This window comes from Pleurodeles waltl, chromosome 2_2 (genome assembly GCF_031143425.1).
Source record: "Pleurodeles waltl isolate 20211129_DDA chromosome 2_2, aPleWal1.hap1.20221129, whole genome shotgun sequence".
Taxonomy (NCBI): Eukaryota; Metazoa; Chordata; class Amphibia; order Caudata; family Salamandridae; genus Pleurodeles; species Pleurodeles waltl.
Window position 1 is genome coordinate 583,659,772 of NC_090439.1, and position 19,023 is coordinate 583,678,794.

At 45.0% G+C, this 19,023-nt stretch overlaps 1 protein-coding gene across 1 annotated transcript in view; it reads left to right on the forward strand.

Moving 5' to 3' along the window:
* Nucleotides 1-19,023, forward strand: part of ASXL3 (ASXL transcriptional regulator 3) — a 285,614-nt gene that overhangs the window by 129,019 nt on the left and 137,572 nt on the right. Inside the window, exon 6 of the mRNA XM_069220097.1 lies at nt 9,877-9,998. Within this exon, the coding sequence (XP_069076198.1) occupies nt 9,877-9,998 (122 nt within the window). The remainder of the gene's footprint in view (nt 1-9,876; nt 9,999-19,023) is intronic.

Here is a 19,023-nt window from a genome sequence, read left to right on the forward strand (position 1 = left end):
CATCTCATTTTTCTACCAGGACGATATTTCCGATGAAGCCTCTTGGGTGAAGAGAGGTCTTGGAGATTGCATCCTTTCTCTTCGACCTACTAGTCTATTAGACCCACTTGCTCTAGCGAAAATCTTAGCAAGCGTGGGGTGAAGGTTGCACTGGGGTACCGTAAAACTCCATATAAAAAAAAACCCTGATAGTCTGCAACACCCAAGCATCGAAGGTAATCCTTTCCCAATAGTGACTGAAGTGTGCTAGTCTGCCTCTCGCAGTCAGTTGTGAGGGATCGGAGACTCTTACCTGTTTGGGCTTGGAACTGAGCCCTAGAGGCACCTCTGGCATGGCGTCCGCGGAATTGACCGTCTGGTCTGGAAGAATTCCTCCTGACGAGGCTGGTCCTGTGGCTTCTTGGAGCTTCGAGGAGAAGGGCCTTGGATGTTGAAACGGCCAGCCGAGTGCCTCCTTCCATAGCTGGCCCGATACAAATTTGTGGATGGAAAATCTTTTTAATGGAGGTCTGTGCCTTATCCAGAGAGGTAAAGGTGCTTACAAATTTACCTAACTCCTTACTGAAAGGCTCCCAAAAAGGACTCTCAGCAACACTGGCCCTGACTCTGTGGGCAACAAATCCCCCAATTTGGGTTCTACCTTCAGGAGAAAAGAGCATCTTCGCTCTGTGGATAGAGCACAGTTTGCGTTTCCTAAAAAGATAACTGCTCGCTGTGCCCAACCCGAGAGGGTCTCTGGTGAACCGGGAGTCCCTTTGGTTTTGGCCTCCTCCGCCAGGCCTGAGATTTTTTTGAGTGGGCCACTGACATTTAGAAGCTTGTCCTGGCACGAGCTCCAGGACCTATCAATTCTCTTCTTTGGGTCACGGATATATTTCTGGTGTCCAATTCTGGAGTGAGGACAACTTTCCCCGGGATGGCTGGACGGGGGCACTCAGCTTTAAGACAAGCATGCACTTCCTTATCTAAAGGTTTTCTCAGGCAGCTGGCCACGTATTGGGATACTTTCTCTATGGGGGCCCATTCCTATGAACAGGAATTGACCAGATCCTCTTGCTCCAACATATCCAAAAGTGGCTCTTGGGATTTAGAGTCTGTCGAGGCCAGATGCCGAAGACGGGAGGGACCTGCTTCGTCTGAAGAATCACACTCGTCCTGGTCGGAAAAAGTGAGTGCCCTGTTGAGAGTACCGGCGGAGTCATCTTCCCCTGAGGGTTCTAGACGGGAAAGGAGAGACTTTTTGAGGCAATTGAACGCCCCTAGATCTATGGGTTCCTTGCACTTGCGTTTCAGAGTTGGTTGGCGTGGAGGGAGAAATTCAGGACAAGGATTGTCTGAGAAATTAAATAGGACTGGGCAACGATGGGCTAGTTCTAGGTGACTGCGTTTTAAGGGTTCGATGGCCGCCGCTACAGCCTGCTGTATGGAAGCATCTACTACTTTGCAAAATTTGTCGTCTATAAGAAGAACCTGAAGGGTCTCTTCCTTGAAATATTCTGCTACCATTTTGGTCAGGGCTGTCTTTTATCTCCAATGCAGAGCAGTATTCCGTGGGCAGTAGCACTTTCCTAAAGTGTGATGGGGGGAGACCCTCCTCGTGCAAATAGGCCAGTCAGAGACCTAATATGCAAGCTGGTGAAGCACCAGGATCTGGCTTGACTCCGCAGGCAGGGAGGCTTTTAGGGTGCCTAAGACATTAGTAATGGAGCTGGAGCTGGATAACCTAGCGTAGCTTTTGTAGGCATGGTGCGCCTGAGGGTCTTAGCCCAGGGCCATGCACTGTAGTTCAGGGTACCAAACACATACTTTGACTGGGCTGGCTCCACTGCAACCTATAAAGTTTGCGAGGATCACAAATGCAAACAACTGCAGACTTCTGATGCGCTTGGTGAGTGTCCGGTTGCGATTTACAATAATTTAGACACTTTAGACCTGAGTGAACGGGCGTCAGGATGCAGGCAGCTCAGGGTCCAAAAACTGGCACAACCGGGGAGGTGAAAGAAAACGATGCACTTCAACTGCTTCTGTCACTAATTTCAGAAGCGCGCGCGTGCACAGAAGAAGAGCCTGCTGGAATCGCATGCTCGTCCTCCTAGGGGTTGAAAATACCACTGCCACTTGAGCTATGTCAATCTCAGGCGCTCCTGTGGCTCAACACTCAGTTCTCGTAAGAAGAAAATGACAGCGGAATAAATAACTGACAATAAATCACTGAATGTGGAGAAAAGAAAGACGCTACTTGTCTTGCTGGGCAGCAGAAAAGAAGAGGAAGTTGTACTGAGGAAGTGATGCATTTTACGAGACTCTACCTTGATTGGTTGTCGTTTGTATAGTTTCTTTCCCTAAGGCTCATGGGAAAGGAAGTTTATATGGTCAAGTTGAAGCTTCTGGAACGTTAATAAAGCAAGTAAGTTAAGCACAATCCTCGCCTCCCGCCCTGACACAGAATGCCATGTACTACTCTTGTTCATCTCGGATAGGAATCTGATATGTATTATGATGTTAGGGATGCCTCCTCCTCAATACTTAACTTTCTGGGACTTTTTTAGTAGCCTCATCAGCCTCTCCCCTTCATTATTAGGCTGATTGATTCAAAAGTGCCCAGCTGCTTGCATTCAGCTGACTCATCTGTGTTGGATGCTTTATAGTTTAATGCACTTTGTAGAGTGTAAGATAAACATCCATACTTTTATTTGTTTCAAGGATGATCATTCACTGTTTGCCTACAGTTTGTGAATTTAAATCCTTCCACGAGAATCAATATTTGGATTGAGTTGTCTTCTTGTACCCCCTTTCTAATTCAATAGGCTCGGAGATGCTACAAGAGGAAAAAAGAGTTTCCAATTTTACAATTACAAGTTTTAGGAGTCTCTCACTCTGTTTTAAAGACTTCAAAAATGTAACATGCCTCGTGTCACCTTGTGGTATGTTGCAGTAGAAACTCCTAGTGCAAATTCCTAGATGTGAGTCCTCTGCTCAGTGCACCACCAGACTCTGGTTGTACCTCAATAATTAGAGCGTAGTGTGCTGAAACCTGGCTGAGGTTGTTTCCCCATCTGAGGGGGTCCTGGCCTGACAGTTTACATTGGTCTGGTCCCTGTTGGAGCAGGACCAAGGCTGATTTGCGAATGGCAGGGTCATGCATGAGGTAGCATGGTGGACAAAAATAAATATCTACTGGGATGCAGACCCAAGAGATTGCCAGTGGCTGATATTAGTTGGAAGTATACCTTCCATCAACTCGGTGTTTGTTTTAGTGTTAGAATGTGCCACAAATAAGTTGAAAAAATCTGTGCTATGAAGTTGATCAACATTAGCTCATTAATAGCACTCTTTTACTCAGATTTCCTTCTGCGTTTCATGTCCGGTTGTCTTTCCGACTCCCATCCACTTGGCTCACTTTTTCCATTCATCCCCTTTTCGAAATAACCTTGTAAATATATTTCTTAACTTGCACATAAACCCAAGAAACATAGAAACCAACACTGGCAAACTACAAAAAAAAAACAGCAAAAAATATTGTTTTGGTCTTAAATATCACAGCTTGCTATAATAGTCCCTGGCACAGAAGGGAACTACTTGCTTTGTGGATGTGCTTCTTGTGAAATGGTTGAATGCCATGAATGAAGCTACCCAACAGCCAAATAAGACTTCCCTGTAGGCTCATGCTGTAAGCTGTAGTAGGCGATGGAAGAAAAATTTGACTGAAACTACTGCAGACCAATGCATGAAGAGGGCTGGCCCCTAAAAGTAAGTATATTACATGTCTGTTTTTCCAACGATGTTGGCTTATGCAAAACCTAAATAGAATTTCGTAGTCTAATTAGTTCTGATTTTTTTTAAAAGTCCTATGTTACCTGTGTGTGAGAAGGACATCATCTTGTGGCTATTCCTCGAGATGAGAGTTAACTATGCCTTAAAGTCTTAACAACAATAAAGGTGTCATAGAAATCTAAACAATAAGAAACCCCTTGTCTTTGGAATGCACTTTTAATCGAAGCTACACTCACTTTTTTGTTGTTTTACAACTGGTTATTTTACTTACAAACTTAATATCTTATGCGTTAGGAACTGCACATGAAGATTAAAGCCCTTCTTGTTATTAGAACATGGTAAATGAAACCTTAAAATTAAGCATTTCATGAAGAGAAGCACAGGATCTGTATTCTGTATCCATTGATTTGCAAGACGGTAACTGGAACAAAACTGATTTCCTTATATGATGGGAACAATTAAAAACTTTGAATAGGAGTATTTTATAGGAATGCAGTATTATAAAATGGATTATCATGGCATGAATGTTAAATTAAAAAGGGCCATGTGCCACCAGGCTTGTATTAATGTAAGTGGCTGTGTTACAATGGCTTTTGTTTCCTACAAAATCCATTTACAAATTGATAGCACACATATGCATGTCTCTTTATGGATGCTTGCAATTGGCAAAAAGCATTGACAAAGCTTGTAGCTTGATTCAAGCACAAGGCTGCAATTGACACACATAAGAAATAAAGTTTCTCTGATGTGGTGTGCTGGCGGAATATTTTCAAATCTCAAATAGCGTAGTTCCTGTACATAATATATAATGTTACTAACACAACTAAGGTCTTTTGGCTAAATTAATTATTCTTCCTTACAGGGTGTTGTCTAGAGGCTACATTGCTGTTCTTAGAAGCCACAGCCCAAGGTACTAACCAGGCGCTGTAACTTGATCAAAATGTTTGTGAGTCCTTGTCTCAAGGTGTAAATATGTGTAACTAAACACCCCTCCACGCCAACTCATCTTGTAATAGCACCTCATTACTATGGTACTTGAGCTGGATTCTCGCTGGAAATAAATAACGTAAATGTTTTTCATAAACTTACTAAGGCAGTGTGCCATATATCTTCAGTGCCCACGAAAACATATACTGGAAGATAATTTTCAAAGTTAGGGTTACAAGTAATAAGCAAGTTGATATGAATATGTCTACATTGGGTTTATTATAACAAGGTACAAACATCATCATACAAATTATTTATTTGTTGCAGTAGCTTAGAAGACGAACTGATGTGCATTCTCAAACACGGACAAGTAGAAGGAATTTTATAGTATCCCATATAATAACCTTTGTTAATTATTTTGTCATGTATTCTACAGAACCTTTTCAAACCTATTTCCAAACATATTTGGACATCTCAGCGACTGGCAGATATTCTTATTAGCTCCAAAGTACCTCTAAGCATATAACCACATAATCATCTCAATGACACCTTGTTGATCAGCCAAGACAAATATAAATACTTCTGTTTGAACAGGAGAGCTGTCTTTCATTCTTATATATTAGTCTGCTTTTGTCATTGTTGTAGATATTCTGTGTATGTTAAAGTTGAAAAAAATATTAAATTAGTCTCCTTTCCCAGATTTAAATCTATTTAAAATGTCCCCACTCTGACTTAAATCGCATGTTAATTGACATTGTGTTCTAGTTTGTCCATAGAAGCTTCTGTTGGTTCTCCTCGTCAATGCTTAAGAGTCAGCTTTTTGTCTAGCAGCCATTTTAGGAGGGGCAGTTTCAGTTTTCTCTTCAAAGCTGGTCTCAGTTGCCATTGTTGTGAGACTGTTAAAATATTTAGCATCCATATATATGCACCCAAAAATGCTTGTCAGGAAACCCTTTTGACAGAAGGAAGAAAAGTAATTAACAATCAGTAATTAAGACTATTCTGCTGAGTGTAGAGGATCGAAGGAAAAGATTGTGGCCCTCATTCCGACCCTGGCGGTTTCAAACCGCCAGGGTGGAGGGCAGAGGAAGCACCGCCAACAGGCTGGCGGTGCTTCCCAGGCCATTCTGACCGCGGCGGTAAAGCCGCGGTCAGAAAAGGGGAACCAGCGGTTTCCCGCCGGTTTTCCCCTGGCCCAGGGAATCCTCAAGCAGTGCCGCCATGGGGATTCCGACCCCCTTCCCGCCAGCCTGTTCCTGGCGGTTTACACCGCCAGGAAGAGGCTGGCGGGAATGGGTGTCGTGGGGGCCCATGCCAGTGGCATGGGCAGTGCAGGGGCCCCCTAACAGGGCCCCACAAAGATTTTCACTGTCTGCTTAGCAGACAGTGAAAATCGCGACAGGTGCCACTGCACCCGTCGCACCCCTGCAAATCCGCTGGCTCCATTCGGAGCCGGCTTCCTCTTTGTAGGGGCTTTCCCGCTGGGCCGGCGGGTGATCAGCGGGAAAGTTTAAATGACCCCCGCGGTCATTTGACCGCGGTGCGGTCTTTGGGCGGTTTCCGCCAGGCGGCCGGCGCCCGCCGGGGTCAGAATGACCCCCTGTGTGTCACTCCACATTCAAGTCTTTTTGCAGTACCACAAAATACTACACTGCAATTTCCTTAGTCCCTGTCTTTTAATCTTGGTGGTCCTTATCTGTTTGTTAACTTTGGAGCCCTATCACACCATAAAGGCCAAAAAAAGTAGACCTACTTTATCGTATGTTGACTTAAAATGTAGAAAAAAAAACTGGTGTTTTCCGTAGTGCATTACTTGGATTAGAAGCCCCGACTTTCACACTGACAGGTTTCAGGTCCATGAGCTGCAGAAACCCTACTAAAATAAATTTCAATCCCACTTCTGCCTTGAGATGGAATTATGGAATGTTTAAAATAAGGAATTTTGAAAAAGAGGCCTTGACTCATACAGCTCATCACTAAGTTGCATGCCTGTTCTGAGTTTGAGGAGTCTGATCTTGCTAGATCAGAACTGCAGCATTGAGGCTTCATCTTGATGTCTACCCATAAATAAGAGCCCTGAAAACGTATATTTTGATAAACCTTCATCCCTGTCCTCAACACACCCCACCTCCTGTGATATCGAACAAGCAAGCCAATGTTGTGCTTTCACTCACCCATAATCTCCATTTCACTGGTAGTACAAGAAGAAGATAATTTGATTAAATGATCTGGTCATACAGAAAGATGCATGTCACAGTTTCTGTTCTCAGTGGGGCTGATTGGCCTGTCCTCCTTTTGAGGTCCCTAAGATTTTGCTTAGCAATGGGAACAACCATTATTTAAATGTATAGAAACAGTTTAATTTGTGTGATATGTTAGATACACAGCTATAATAATATATATTGTACATGTTAAAACAAAAAGGACCAGACAGGGCTGTCTCTTAGGCAACGAGGGTCCCAGCTCAAAGTTATACAATGTATCAACTGCACTACCGTCTGGTAGTCCAGTAGGCTGTATTGCACACTGAATGTCCAATTAGCGAGCTTGAAGATGAGAATTTTCTTGAACTGTCACTCTAGTGAGTCTTATTTAAAACTGCACATTGCACTGCCAGTTTTCCTCACTGTTTTTCCAGATGTCGCTTTGTATGCCCTTAAATTAAATGCACTGAATGGAATAGTTTTCTGAGCACTACCCCACTATGACTGCCAGTCAGATGTGCTATGAGTATTAGGAAAGAGGATGCCTCAATGCCACAATTTGTCCATGCCCTTGAACAGTCTATGCTTACATTTCTCAAAAACCTCTGTGTATTAAGGTTTACTCTAAACGCCCCCGTTTTCCAGTTTGTTAGTTTGTGTATGTTCTCACACATTGATACTTGACGAAGCTGTAAATAAGACAGCAGAAAATGTTTTATTTCTCAAGCCACTTCTATACTCTATCATCTTAGCATCCTTCATTCGCCAGAACCCGCTTACAATCATCAAGTTCCAGTACAGCTAGAATTAAATAACAATTATTTTGTTACTGCCCATTTTAGCTTTAATGTACCTTTAACTTTAGATCTTTTTATAATACTGTGAAGAATTAGGCATTTAACCTGCACGTTCGAAGTGGAAGCAGGTTGAGGAGCAGACCAACAGATATGCCTGCAAATAGGGGGAGAGGTAGGGGTGGGGGGGTTCTATTTTGTTACTCAAAAATTAAGCTACAATAGATGTCATCCTGATATCATTTAACTAATTTGAAGCAGAAATATTATTGCATGCTTTCATATTAAGACATTTTTCAGCCCAATTAATCACAAGCTTTGGTAGCTGTTCATGGTGTGTCGCCACTAGCCTCCACAAGGGGAATAATAGCTTTTTTGTAGTGTTGACCCGCTGGCCAGAAACCTCACCAAAACACTACTGTGAGCCTCATCTATGCTTGTGCTGCTTCTCTGTAGTAATGGAAATAAAGCAACGCATCATTGGCATTCAAGCAGATGATATGGCTAAAGACTCCCACTTGTATACCCCATGGCTCTAAAATCCTTCTGAGAAGGACTGCCAGAGGCTGAAGAGTGAAGGGGAACAGAAGGGGCGAGAGAGGACAATCCTCTCGGGTGCCCTGGACTGAGTCTCCCACCTTGACTCGCACCAAGTGATCGGTGTGTAATGGCCTCACCCAATCTCTAAAGCCCGGCCCGAAACCTCATCCTTCGGAGTACTGACATCAAATAACTCCAATTGACAGTATCAAATGCTTTCTCCACATTTGTTGATACCAGTGCCATATCGTGGTCCACCCCTGCGGTCTCATGAAGGATATGAATGAGTCATTGTAGATTAGGGATTGTGCCACGACCCAGCATGAAACCCCATTGGTCCTTGTCACAAGTCCTGTGTTACCTCCCCCTCCCCCAGCCTAGTTGCCAGCAGTTTACACAATATCTTGATGTGAGTTTATCATAGTGAGCAGTCTGTTAGAGGTGGGTTCCTATGCCTCCCCCTCCTGGATTTAATATGAGGGAGAGAATGCCCTCCCGCCTAGTGGGGGTGGAATCCTTTCTTGTTTTGCCTCCAGAAAGACCTCTAGGAGTCTGTCCGCAAGTGTCGCAGAATGAGTCTGATGAAATTCCACAGGGAACCCATCCCCACTGGGGGCCTTCGAAGCATTAAGCTCTTGTAGTGCCAGCCTCAACTCTTCTAAGGTCAGATCCTTTGAGTTTTCCAGCGATCGGTGGTACACATCTCGGAGGTGTGGTCCTAAGGTATACAGGGTATCTTGGTGGTTTGTCACCAACACCCCTCTAGTGTTCTGAAGTGGAGTATGGGCGGAGCCTCCCTCATATGCTTAGTTGGATCTGGGCAATTTTGATATGTTAGGTTTCAGCACTTAGTTCTGAGCAAATTTTTGTGTTGGTTGCTGAAGTAGTGGGGCAAATCCAGTGTGATCTGATGAGCTTCATTATTGAAGCAGGCACATTATTTCACAACTGCAGCAACTGTGTGGGAACAGGCAATGTTACGCACATCATGTGAGCAGCCATTTTCGTTATCATGCGAGCAGCCATTTTCGTTATCATGCTTCCCATTTGATGCAGTGATAGAAATAAATGGCATTATTGACATTGCAGACTTGACTGCCTACACATCATTGTTGCTTGTAGACAGTTTAAAAATGTATTTTTCCGCGGCATGTTGTCTCTTGTTAACTATGTCTCAGTTGCAGGTGGTAGCTAAAGATGATACTGAAGGATTGCATTATGAATTCTAATACTTCTAGAATTTGCAGTTCGTTAGGTGGTTTTGTTCTTTAGATGTGATTTATCATGCCAGCTTTTAGTTGAAATACTTTTATGTCTTGATATGGTTTATATCTTGAACAGAAGAGTTGTGTTGGATTTCAGTTTTGAAACTGATATGTTGCTTTGAAATACGTGGGTGCTGCTTCTGCAGGTCTGTGGTGTGTTTTACTTGCTTAGTAAGTTATGGTTCTGTGACTTGCAAAATAACTGTTATGCTTACTATTTGTCGTTTATATTTGTTTTTGTAAACATATATGAGAATAGACAAAATAGTATTACAGAATATTGTATTTGATGTGTCTTACTACCTGTGCCCCATTTGTAACATGCTCCATTTTTTTTTTTTACTTTTTTTTTTTTTCTGACTTTGTTCATAGTTTGCCTGAAGGAAGTTTCTGATGAAGTGTCTTCCGGTCGAGACTGCAGCCTTTCAAACTCAGCAGTACAAAGCAAACTTGTGTCTTCCTTCCAGCAACACACCAAAAAAGCATTGAAGCAGGTATGTTTTTTCAAAGAAACTCCTCTATCTTGTTTCATATTGTCTTGATTGGTAATCCTTGAAGAGAATCATTGTTGAACCATGGACTGAAAAATCATTTATTTCAGTTTTTACATGAACTCACATCTCTGAGATTGCTTAACTAAGTGCGGAACATAGACCTGAATTAAGCCTTTCAGAATACTAAATGCAAGGTATGGAAACCATTGAGGTCTAATAGTAATATTGGGTATACTGAATGGTAAGGGAGAGTTGGCTCTACCTTGGAGAACTCATTTTCAAGACAAATCAGGTGTCAAAATCAGATTCAGGGTGTGTGAACTTCAGTCTGCCCCACAAGGTTGTTGCCTCTTCAGAAGAAATGATTCCTTGTATACAATCCTAAACAGATCAGTGGAATAAGACGTGACTGACTTTCAAAGTGTGTTTATTATTGGGAGAAAAGTCCAGGATATAATAAAGTGGAACAAGTAGCCAAGTAGTTATGTATCTATTAGAGGTTTTATATGGGGCAGACTAGGCCTTAAGGAGAATGGGTTGCTGTACAATGAAAAAGGCAGTCTCAAAGCAGGCAGATAAAATAAATATGACAAGAGCAAGATGTATTTTGTAGCAAAGAGAACAAGTATTATGATAGCGACATCTAACAGCAGATTCCTCACCTCTCCTCCTGTCAAACTTGATCAGGGCATTGTTTAGCAATTCCCATGAACATTGGCATGTGACACCAGCGGCTCTCCATCAGCGTTGTTCTACCCTGGATGTGATTTGTATGGGCCTATGAGCGCTATCCATGCGCACTGACATTAGTTGTTTTCTTTGTGTGCCAACACATTTGAATCCGTAGCTACCTCTTGTGTCATTGAGATTCTAAATAGTATAAATTCTTCAGTGTACAAGGGACAAGGTGCCTCCGAAGTCTAAAGGGTTTAAACCCTTATTTGAATGTTGCAAACAAATGTCTGTGACTAACTCAGACATGGTATTTCTGTTGTGCCTAGGCTCAAATCACAATCATAAGGCCTTCAGTGATTGCTCCTTTGTGCACTCCAAGGTCATTCAACATCAGGAATCTAAGTTATTTGTGGCGATACACCACAAGATCTGAATCCGGGATCGGTTTAGGCTTAAGGATAGGTCCCAATCCCACACTTGAGGTCATTCCTGTGACCGGTCTTTGTGCTTAAAGTCCTCGGGGAAATTTAAAAAAAAGAAGTCTAAGCAGGACTTTGCCCTTTTCTGCCACTCTTCGTCTGAAAAGAAGGTGGGAGGGCATCAGCGTGCCTCCAGATCAGTGTCAAATTTGGTCTACTTCAAAGTCTGTTCTGGCCGTGATCCTTCTGCAACTGAAATTTCCAAGCCAGTCAGCCACAGAGCAGTAAATTGAGGAATTTTGCAGTGCTTTGCTCTGTCTTTTTGGCTGATTACCGATTCCTTTTGGTACATCTACAAGCCCTAAGGAACCAAGAGGGTTTCCATCTGGACTTCCATTGGCAGGTTCGCACTCGCAGCAGTTACGTCCACTGGATCCCCTGAGGGCTCCTAACCATCTTGTGTACTGGTTCCGTCCTCTGTACTACAACCCACTCCGGAATGCAGTCCATCAACAATGATGCCAGTGCAGTTGACTCCAAACGAGAACAGCTAATCCATAGTGCTCTCAGATGCCACTGTTCTCACCTCGATCGAGTTTACTCCCTCTTGCGTCTTGCGTTGCAACCCTTTTACTACACTTCTGACCTGAACAAATGCCTCTACCTCTCGATAGGGCACATGTTCTTAATGACGTTTTTGGCACAGAATCAGGACTCTGGGGGCTATCATGCTGGAGATAATTGTCCAACTGTTACGAGGAAAACTGGTATTGGGATCTACAGGATGCCAGTGGAATGAATTCCTCATCAAACACTGGCCTAGACCAAGTTCCCCCGCCTCCCCCCAACCGCAAAACCTGCCACCTTGAAATACTCCCACATCCCCATGGACCTGGCCCTTTCTCAATGGTTATGCTAAAGGTAGCAGACGACGTTGATTTTCACTTTCCAACTCAGAAGGTTAAAACCAGTGTTCTGATGGAAGTGTTGCACCTTGGCCAGTTGAGTTCTAAATCCCTGCTCCCATTTAATGAAACTTTCACAGGTATGCTCTTGGGTACCTGGGTCAAACCTTGCTCAGGCCTACATGTGCATCTTCATTCACCATACTCTGCTCCAGGTGAACGTGACTTCCTCACTCAACACCCCACTCCTGAAAGCCTAGTGATGCAAGCTTTGACAAGCAGAGTGAATCGAAACTCTTTTCCCACTACTTCCCCTTACAAGGAATCTAAGAGGATAGAGACCCTTAGCAAATATGTTTTTCTCCCCTTCAAGCTTACATCTTTGTTCCATGAACACCAGCTGCCTGCTAAGCATTATTTTCATGTCTTGTGGGACTTTGGGACCCGAGTGTTGCCCATGGTACAGGAAAATCTCCAGGACCATTCTTTTTCAGACCATGCAGGATGAGCGTGAAGCAGCCAAGTTCACTATCTGCTGCAGACTGGATACTACTGACCCCATTGGTAGAGTAATTAGTTATTAGCATGGCTATTTGTAGACGTGCATGGATGCAGTCTCTGGCTTTTTGAGAGCCATTCAGGTAATTAGCGTGCATATGCTAGTTGATCGTTCTCATCTGTTGGGTGATAAAGCCAACTCAGTGCTGGAGCTTCAAAGAAACAGGGCCACAGCACGCTCCTTGGTCATTCCTGCTCTTCAGCCACACCAGCAGTTTTGCCCCTTCTGGGGCTTTGGTAGGGGCTCTCCATACCACTGACATCCCCAGCTGTTACAACAGCCTACACTGCTCTTTCTTTTCCACAGCCTGGGTACCCATTGGTAAGCAGAACGGACAGCCCAGTATTTCAGACCTCCAGCTGCCAAGCCTCTATAGCTTGTCCTAGTCAAAACACAGCCGTCCTGTTAAAGGCAGGATCTGATACTTTCTTCTAGGTTGGTAGAGGATAACTCAACCATTTCTCGAAAACCCACTGCATTTAAATCACCCTCAGGGCAGCTGATGGAGGACCATCTGTCCCTTTTGCTGAAGGAAGCTCAGACTGTTATGGCCAAGGGAGCCATAGAGAGGGTTTCCACATCAGAAGTCGGTTGTGGTTGTATTCCCACTACTTCCTGTTGCCAAAAAAGGCCTTCACACTCTTAATGCCTTTCTGTAAAAGGACAAGATGAAGATATTCACCCTGGCCCAGGTCTTGTGGGCCCTTAACCGTTGAGACTGGATGGTAGCACAGGACCTACAGGATGCTTATTTTCACATCCCCATCTTGCAGGCCCACAAACTTTCATGTGGTTTACGGTGGGCCACAATCACTTTCAGTTAGCTGTGCTTCTTTTTGACTTCACCAGTTCCGCTCTGGTGTTGACAAAAGTAATGGCGATGGTTGCTGCACACCTTCAGAGGTCCCATTCTTCCCCCATCTGTTGAAGTTGGGCTCTCCCCAGTAGTCGTCTCCAGACTATAGCCAACCTCCTAACATTGCTAGGGTTATTATCAATGTGCCGAAGTCACCCCTGACTCCTTCACAGATGCTCCCATTCTGGACATGGTGAAAATTTGGGCTTGGATATTTGGGCTTTAATCCTGATGTTTCAACCTCTGTCCTGGATCTCATTGAGGAAGACACTGAGGCTGCTGTGATAATGGACTCCTATGTCCTGCTGGTCAACCACACCAGATTGCATATGCAGGATCTGCAGTGGGATCTAAAGTCCCAGTGGGCACAGCCTCAGAGGGATTTTCCTGATCTGGTCCAGATTTTGGGTAGAATGCAAAAAATAAGCAGTGGTGGCTGCGGGACCTCAATTAGGTCAGCAACAGACCCCTCTCCTTACCCCAACCAGAGCTCAGAGTGGTGACTGATGCATCTCTTCTGGGTTGGGGAGGCCATCAGGAAGAGGTGGATATCAGAGGCGTCTCGTCTCCGGCGAAGTCCCACCTCCATTTAAACCTTATTGAGCCGAGTGCCATCCACTTGATGTTGAAAGCCTGCATCAGAGGAAGCCTGATGCAGGAGCTCACTGATGAGAACACAGCCATGTGGTACTGCAACAATTAAAGAGAAGTGGGGTTGTGGACCCTATGCCTAGAGGTTTTGCATCTTTGCTGTGGCTAGACCACCAAGCAGTTTTTCAGGTGTCACACTGCCTGGAGGGTTCCTTGATCCCTAGAGCAAAAGAATTAAGCCATTGATGTCTTGCGGATCACGAATTGCAGTTACATCCGGAAGTGCCTCAGAGTTTTTTCGTGAATGGGGATAACCCTGGCTCAATCCTTTCGCCGCTGTCAAGTACACACAGTGTCAGCACTATGGGTCGTTGGATTTTCAAAGATGTCTCTCGCTCTGAGACTCACTTCTCTTAAAGTGAAACTCATGACTCCTGTATCCCTTTATGCCAATAACTCTCTTTCCCCCAGGTCTGAAGAAGAAGAGGGCCAGTTGGGCTCAAGACATCCTAGTGGCTCCTGTAGGAAAGTGCACCTTTTTGACATGGTCACCCTCAATTTTTCCTGGTATTTGGTGCAATTTTGACTGAAAGTGCCAAGTTTATTTCTATAAAACTGTGCAATTGTTCCCCAGTTGGCCATACCTTTACCACCCCTGTAAGTCCCAGTAACTGGTACCTAGGGCATGGGTATCAAGGAGGGTCCCCAAGTTTTGCAGCATGTAATGTGCCACCCTCGGGGACCCCTCACCTAGCACAGGCAGACTTCCGTTGCAGGCTTTGTGTCTTGGTGCAGCTAAAAATGAAAACACAACGTGGCACACAGTCTGCGTCCCTTAACACTGCATGCAATCTATGTAAGTCACCCATACAAGTAGGCCTTACAGCCCTAAGGCATGTTGCATTATAATGAATGTGAGAACATATCTGCAAGAGCAGATATGCCCCCGCTATGTCCTTGTTGATGCACAGACATAGTAAGTGAACAGTTAAGTCATTTTAAGTACATGTGCTGGTTCCCCAGCCACATGATGGCTTCACTGAAAATAGGAATGTTTGATATCAAACATCTCATATTAATAAACCCTCACTGATGCCAGTGATGGATTTATTAATATATGCACCTAGAGGGCACCTTGGAGGTGCCCCCCGAAAACCTGCCACTACTCATGTGCTGGCTGACTAGTTCTAACTAGCCTACCACCACCAGGCATGTTTCTGACCTCCAAGGGTGAAAGCCTTTGCTCTAAGGCAGACAGAAACAAAGCCTGCTCTGGCAGGGGTGTTAGCACACTCCTCCCAACAGGATGACATGCAAATCTGCTTTCCAAGGCAGGGGGCTTTATGGAAGCCCACTGACCTGGATAAGTAGATGAGGCTCTCCTCAAAGGAGAAGATGGTGACCCTCTTGCCCCAGGGCCCATTTGGCACATGGACAGGTTGGAAAATTAGTAGTCAGAGAGGCGTACCCACTTCTCAGCTCAGACCCACACCTAAGGTGAGCTGCCTGATGTGGACGCAATTTTTGAAAGTCTGCCTTCTCCAGTATTGGGGTATCTTTCATAGATTCACATGCTTGAATCATTCCCGTCGTCGAAGTGGGAGTACCACGGTACATAGAAAGCAATAAATAGAGAACTTTTTTTTTTTTCATTGAAGTCAATAGGAAAAAACACATTCAATTGTACAACTATCAGCCTCTTTGGAAAGATCCCAAACTTCAGCCAATCAGGCGTGACCACCCCTTTAGAATCCTCTGCACAGAGGCTCAGTCTCTCAGATTTTCTACCGCACGTTGTGTGTAAGGGAGTCTCCCTGAGCTCTGCTCAGTTTTTCTATCTCTTCAAGAGAAAATCTTCAATTTTTCACTTTTGTTCTTACTGTAGTATTATTCCATCATGTCTACAGCAAGAAAAGGTTTATTTAGACCTTGTGGGACCTGTGGAAAGTTAAGACTTCACTGTGAGGACCCTCACAAGGAATGTATCTACTGTCTACATCCAGAGCATAAGGTCAAGGACTGTAAGATCTGCAGGACCTTTCCCAACAAGACTCTGAGAGACAGAGAAGCCACGCTCCTACTTTGGCTTCAGAAAAGAAAGGCCAGAGAAGCTCTTTCTGAGGAGGAAGTGACCTCAAAGAAAAGGAAGAGGTCTGTGGAGAGCTTCTCCCCCAAGAGCAGTAAGTCAGCTAAGAAGCTGCATGCATTTAAGGACAGGCCGGAGGAGCAAGCTTCAACATCCAAGGTAATGTGTGGTAAGGTTCGCTCAGAGCCATCCACACCTGCTTCTTCATCAAAGAAGATCAAAAGACCTTCAAGTTCACTACCACCGTCTGCGTCCAGAAAATCCACACCGTCGACGACACCGTCGACGAGCGCATCGTCGACGGCAGGCCTACCTTCATCGACGACAACAGCGACGGCCACGTTTACGGCTCCATCGTCGCCAATGATCGTAACCTCGTCTCCACTGTCATCTACGAGGATAACGTCGGTGAGCTTGAAGTATGGTCCATCGTCGGGTCACACCCTGAAGATTACAAAGAAGCCGTTGACGGGTAAGAAAGTTAAATCTTTACCGTCGACGCACTCATCGACGAGTAAATTCAGAACATCTCTGTCGGTCTCACCGGCGAAAATAGCGACGACGCACCCGTCGACGACAACCCCGTCGGTGGCAGCCCCGTCGACGGAAACCTTGTCGACATTGGCACCGTCGACGGCAACTTCGTCGACGCTCACGGCACCGATAACGGCTCCACTGACGACGGCTCCGTCGACGCCTACACCGTCGACGAGAACACCATCGACGAGCGCTCCGTCGACGGCTCAATATCCTGATCCGATACCTAAACATTTTGGAGCATCTCCTTACCTGCCACAGAGAATTCTACATATAAAGAGCAAGTCTTCTCTCTTAATTCCATCGTATACATCACCCAGTAAGGTCACACCAGTACCTCCGCAGCATCTCTTTGCTGACGAGGAGGATGACGATGATGTTTATTCTGATGATGGTTTCTTTCCGGTGGCACGTAGTCCATCTGAACTATGCATTAAGTGTCAGGAGGAAGATGAAGAAGAAGATGTCCAGCCTTATTCGGACCAGCAAGATCAGAGTCACCTACAACTTCAAGGGCAACAGGAAAAGACAGTTCAGATGCCTGTCTTGTTGATAGCCAATCTTCAACAGATGATGCAGGATTATTATTCAAGATTTCCTCCACCTGGCTTGTCTACCCCGGTGCAACCTCCGCAGACACCAGTGTCCACCCCTGCTAGACCGTCTGAATTTCCTGATCCTACCACAGCACCTTCATCAGGACAAGATATTGCTCCACCTTCATCTGAGGACGAGCAGGAAGAAGGTGAAATTCAGGACACGGATTCACTCATTCCAGAATGGGATGAGTATCAGATTCAAACTCCATCTCCATCTACGCCACCACCAGTGGACTCTCCACCGCAGGATATTGGTGGCTTCCATAGTGTGATGGAAAGAGATGCGAAAAGATTCCAGCTGCCAATAACATCAAAGCAGTCAGACTGTTTTCTTTATGACTTCAAAGAAGACACTAGGAAGTCTGTAAGGGCCATACCCATTGTTGACTTCATTTGGTAGGAAGGCCTTAAGGTCATGCAGACTCCATCCTCCATTCCCGCAGTCTTACCGAGACTTGAAAAGAAATATAAAGCACCGGACAATTCTCCAGCATGTCTGGTTAGTCACCCTAAACCGGACTCGGTCATATCGCAGGCAGCTCAGAGGAGGTCCAGGAATCCATCGGCATCTCTGACTGCCCCCCCAGACAAAGAAGGACGTTGATTGGATTCAGTAGGGAAGAAGTTCTCAATGATGGCGGCCACTACAGTTAGAGCAGTAAATTCCCTAGCAATCCTAGGGAGATATGACCGCCAGATGTGGTCTGATATGTCGCAGTTTATAGACATGTTACCTGAGGATAGTAGAGTAGAAGCGCGCAAGATTCTACAGGAAGGTGAAAAGATTTCGGCTGAAATCATAGACTGCGCCATAGACGTCTCGTCTACAGGTTTTTGCCAGTTGGCCGGAGCGGCCGTACTCAGGCGCCAGAGGTGGCTGAAAGCTACTTCTTTTAGGCCGGAAGTACAATTAAAGATCCCGGACATGCCGTATGATGCTCTTGTTTGGCAAGCATGTGGATGATGCGTTACAATCCATTAAAGCAGACACTGAGACAGCCAGATCTCTGGCAACACTACAATACAAGAGGCAGCCCTTTCGGGAAGCGAGAGGGAGAGGAACCTTTTCGTATAGAGGAGGTGCTCAACAATATCGCCAATACTCCTCTTACCAAGGACAGTTTCGCTCTGCCTTTGGCCAGCAACAACCACATTCCTTTCGACAACAGTCATCCACTCATTTCAGACAACAAGCGAGAGGAAAGTCGGCTTACAAGACCAAGGAGACAACAAGAAAGCACTGTCATCGGATGCCTGCACCCAGCCCCTATATCAACACTCTAATAGGGGGCAGAATTTCCAAGTTTCTACACCAGTGGTACAAAATAACTTCAGACAAATGGGTACTCGATATTGTCAACCGAGGACATACACTAGAATTCAACCAACCTCCCCCTCATGTACCACCAAGAGGTCCCCCGCCAGCCCATCTCAACGAGCTTATGGAACAGATTGCCATCTGAATGAAGAAGGGAGCAATAGAGATCGTACCAAGGAGCCAGAGGGGAATAGGTTTTTACTCCTGCTTCTTCCTTATTCGGAAAAAGACAGGGGACTGGAGACCTATTTTAGATCTTCGTTCTCTCAACAAATACCTCAAGATGCAGTCTTTTCGCATGATCTCCCTTCAAGACGTCCTGCGCCTACTCAACAGAGGGGACTTTATGACATCTTTAGATATCCAGGACGCATATTTCCACATTCCCATTCACCCCAGTCATCGGAAATTCTTACGATTCAGGGTTGCAGGCACTCACTACCAGTTCAGAGTGTTGCCCTTTGGCCTCAGGTCGGCCCC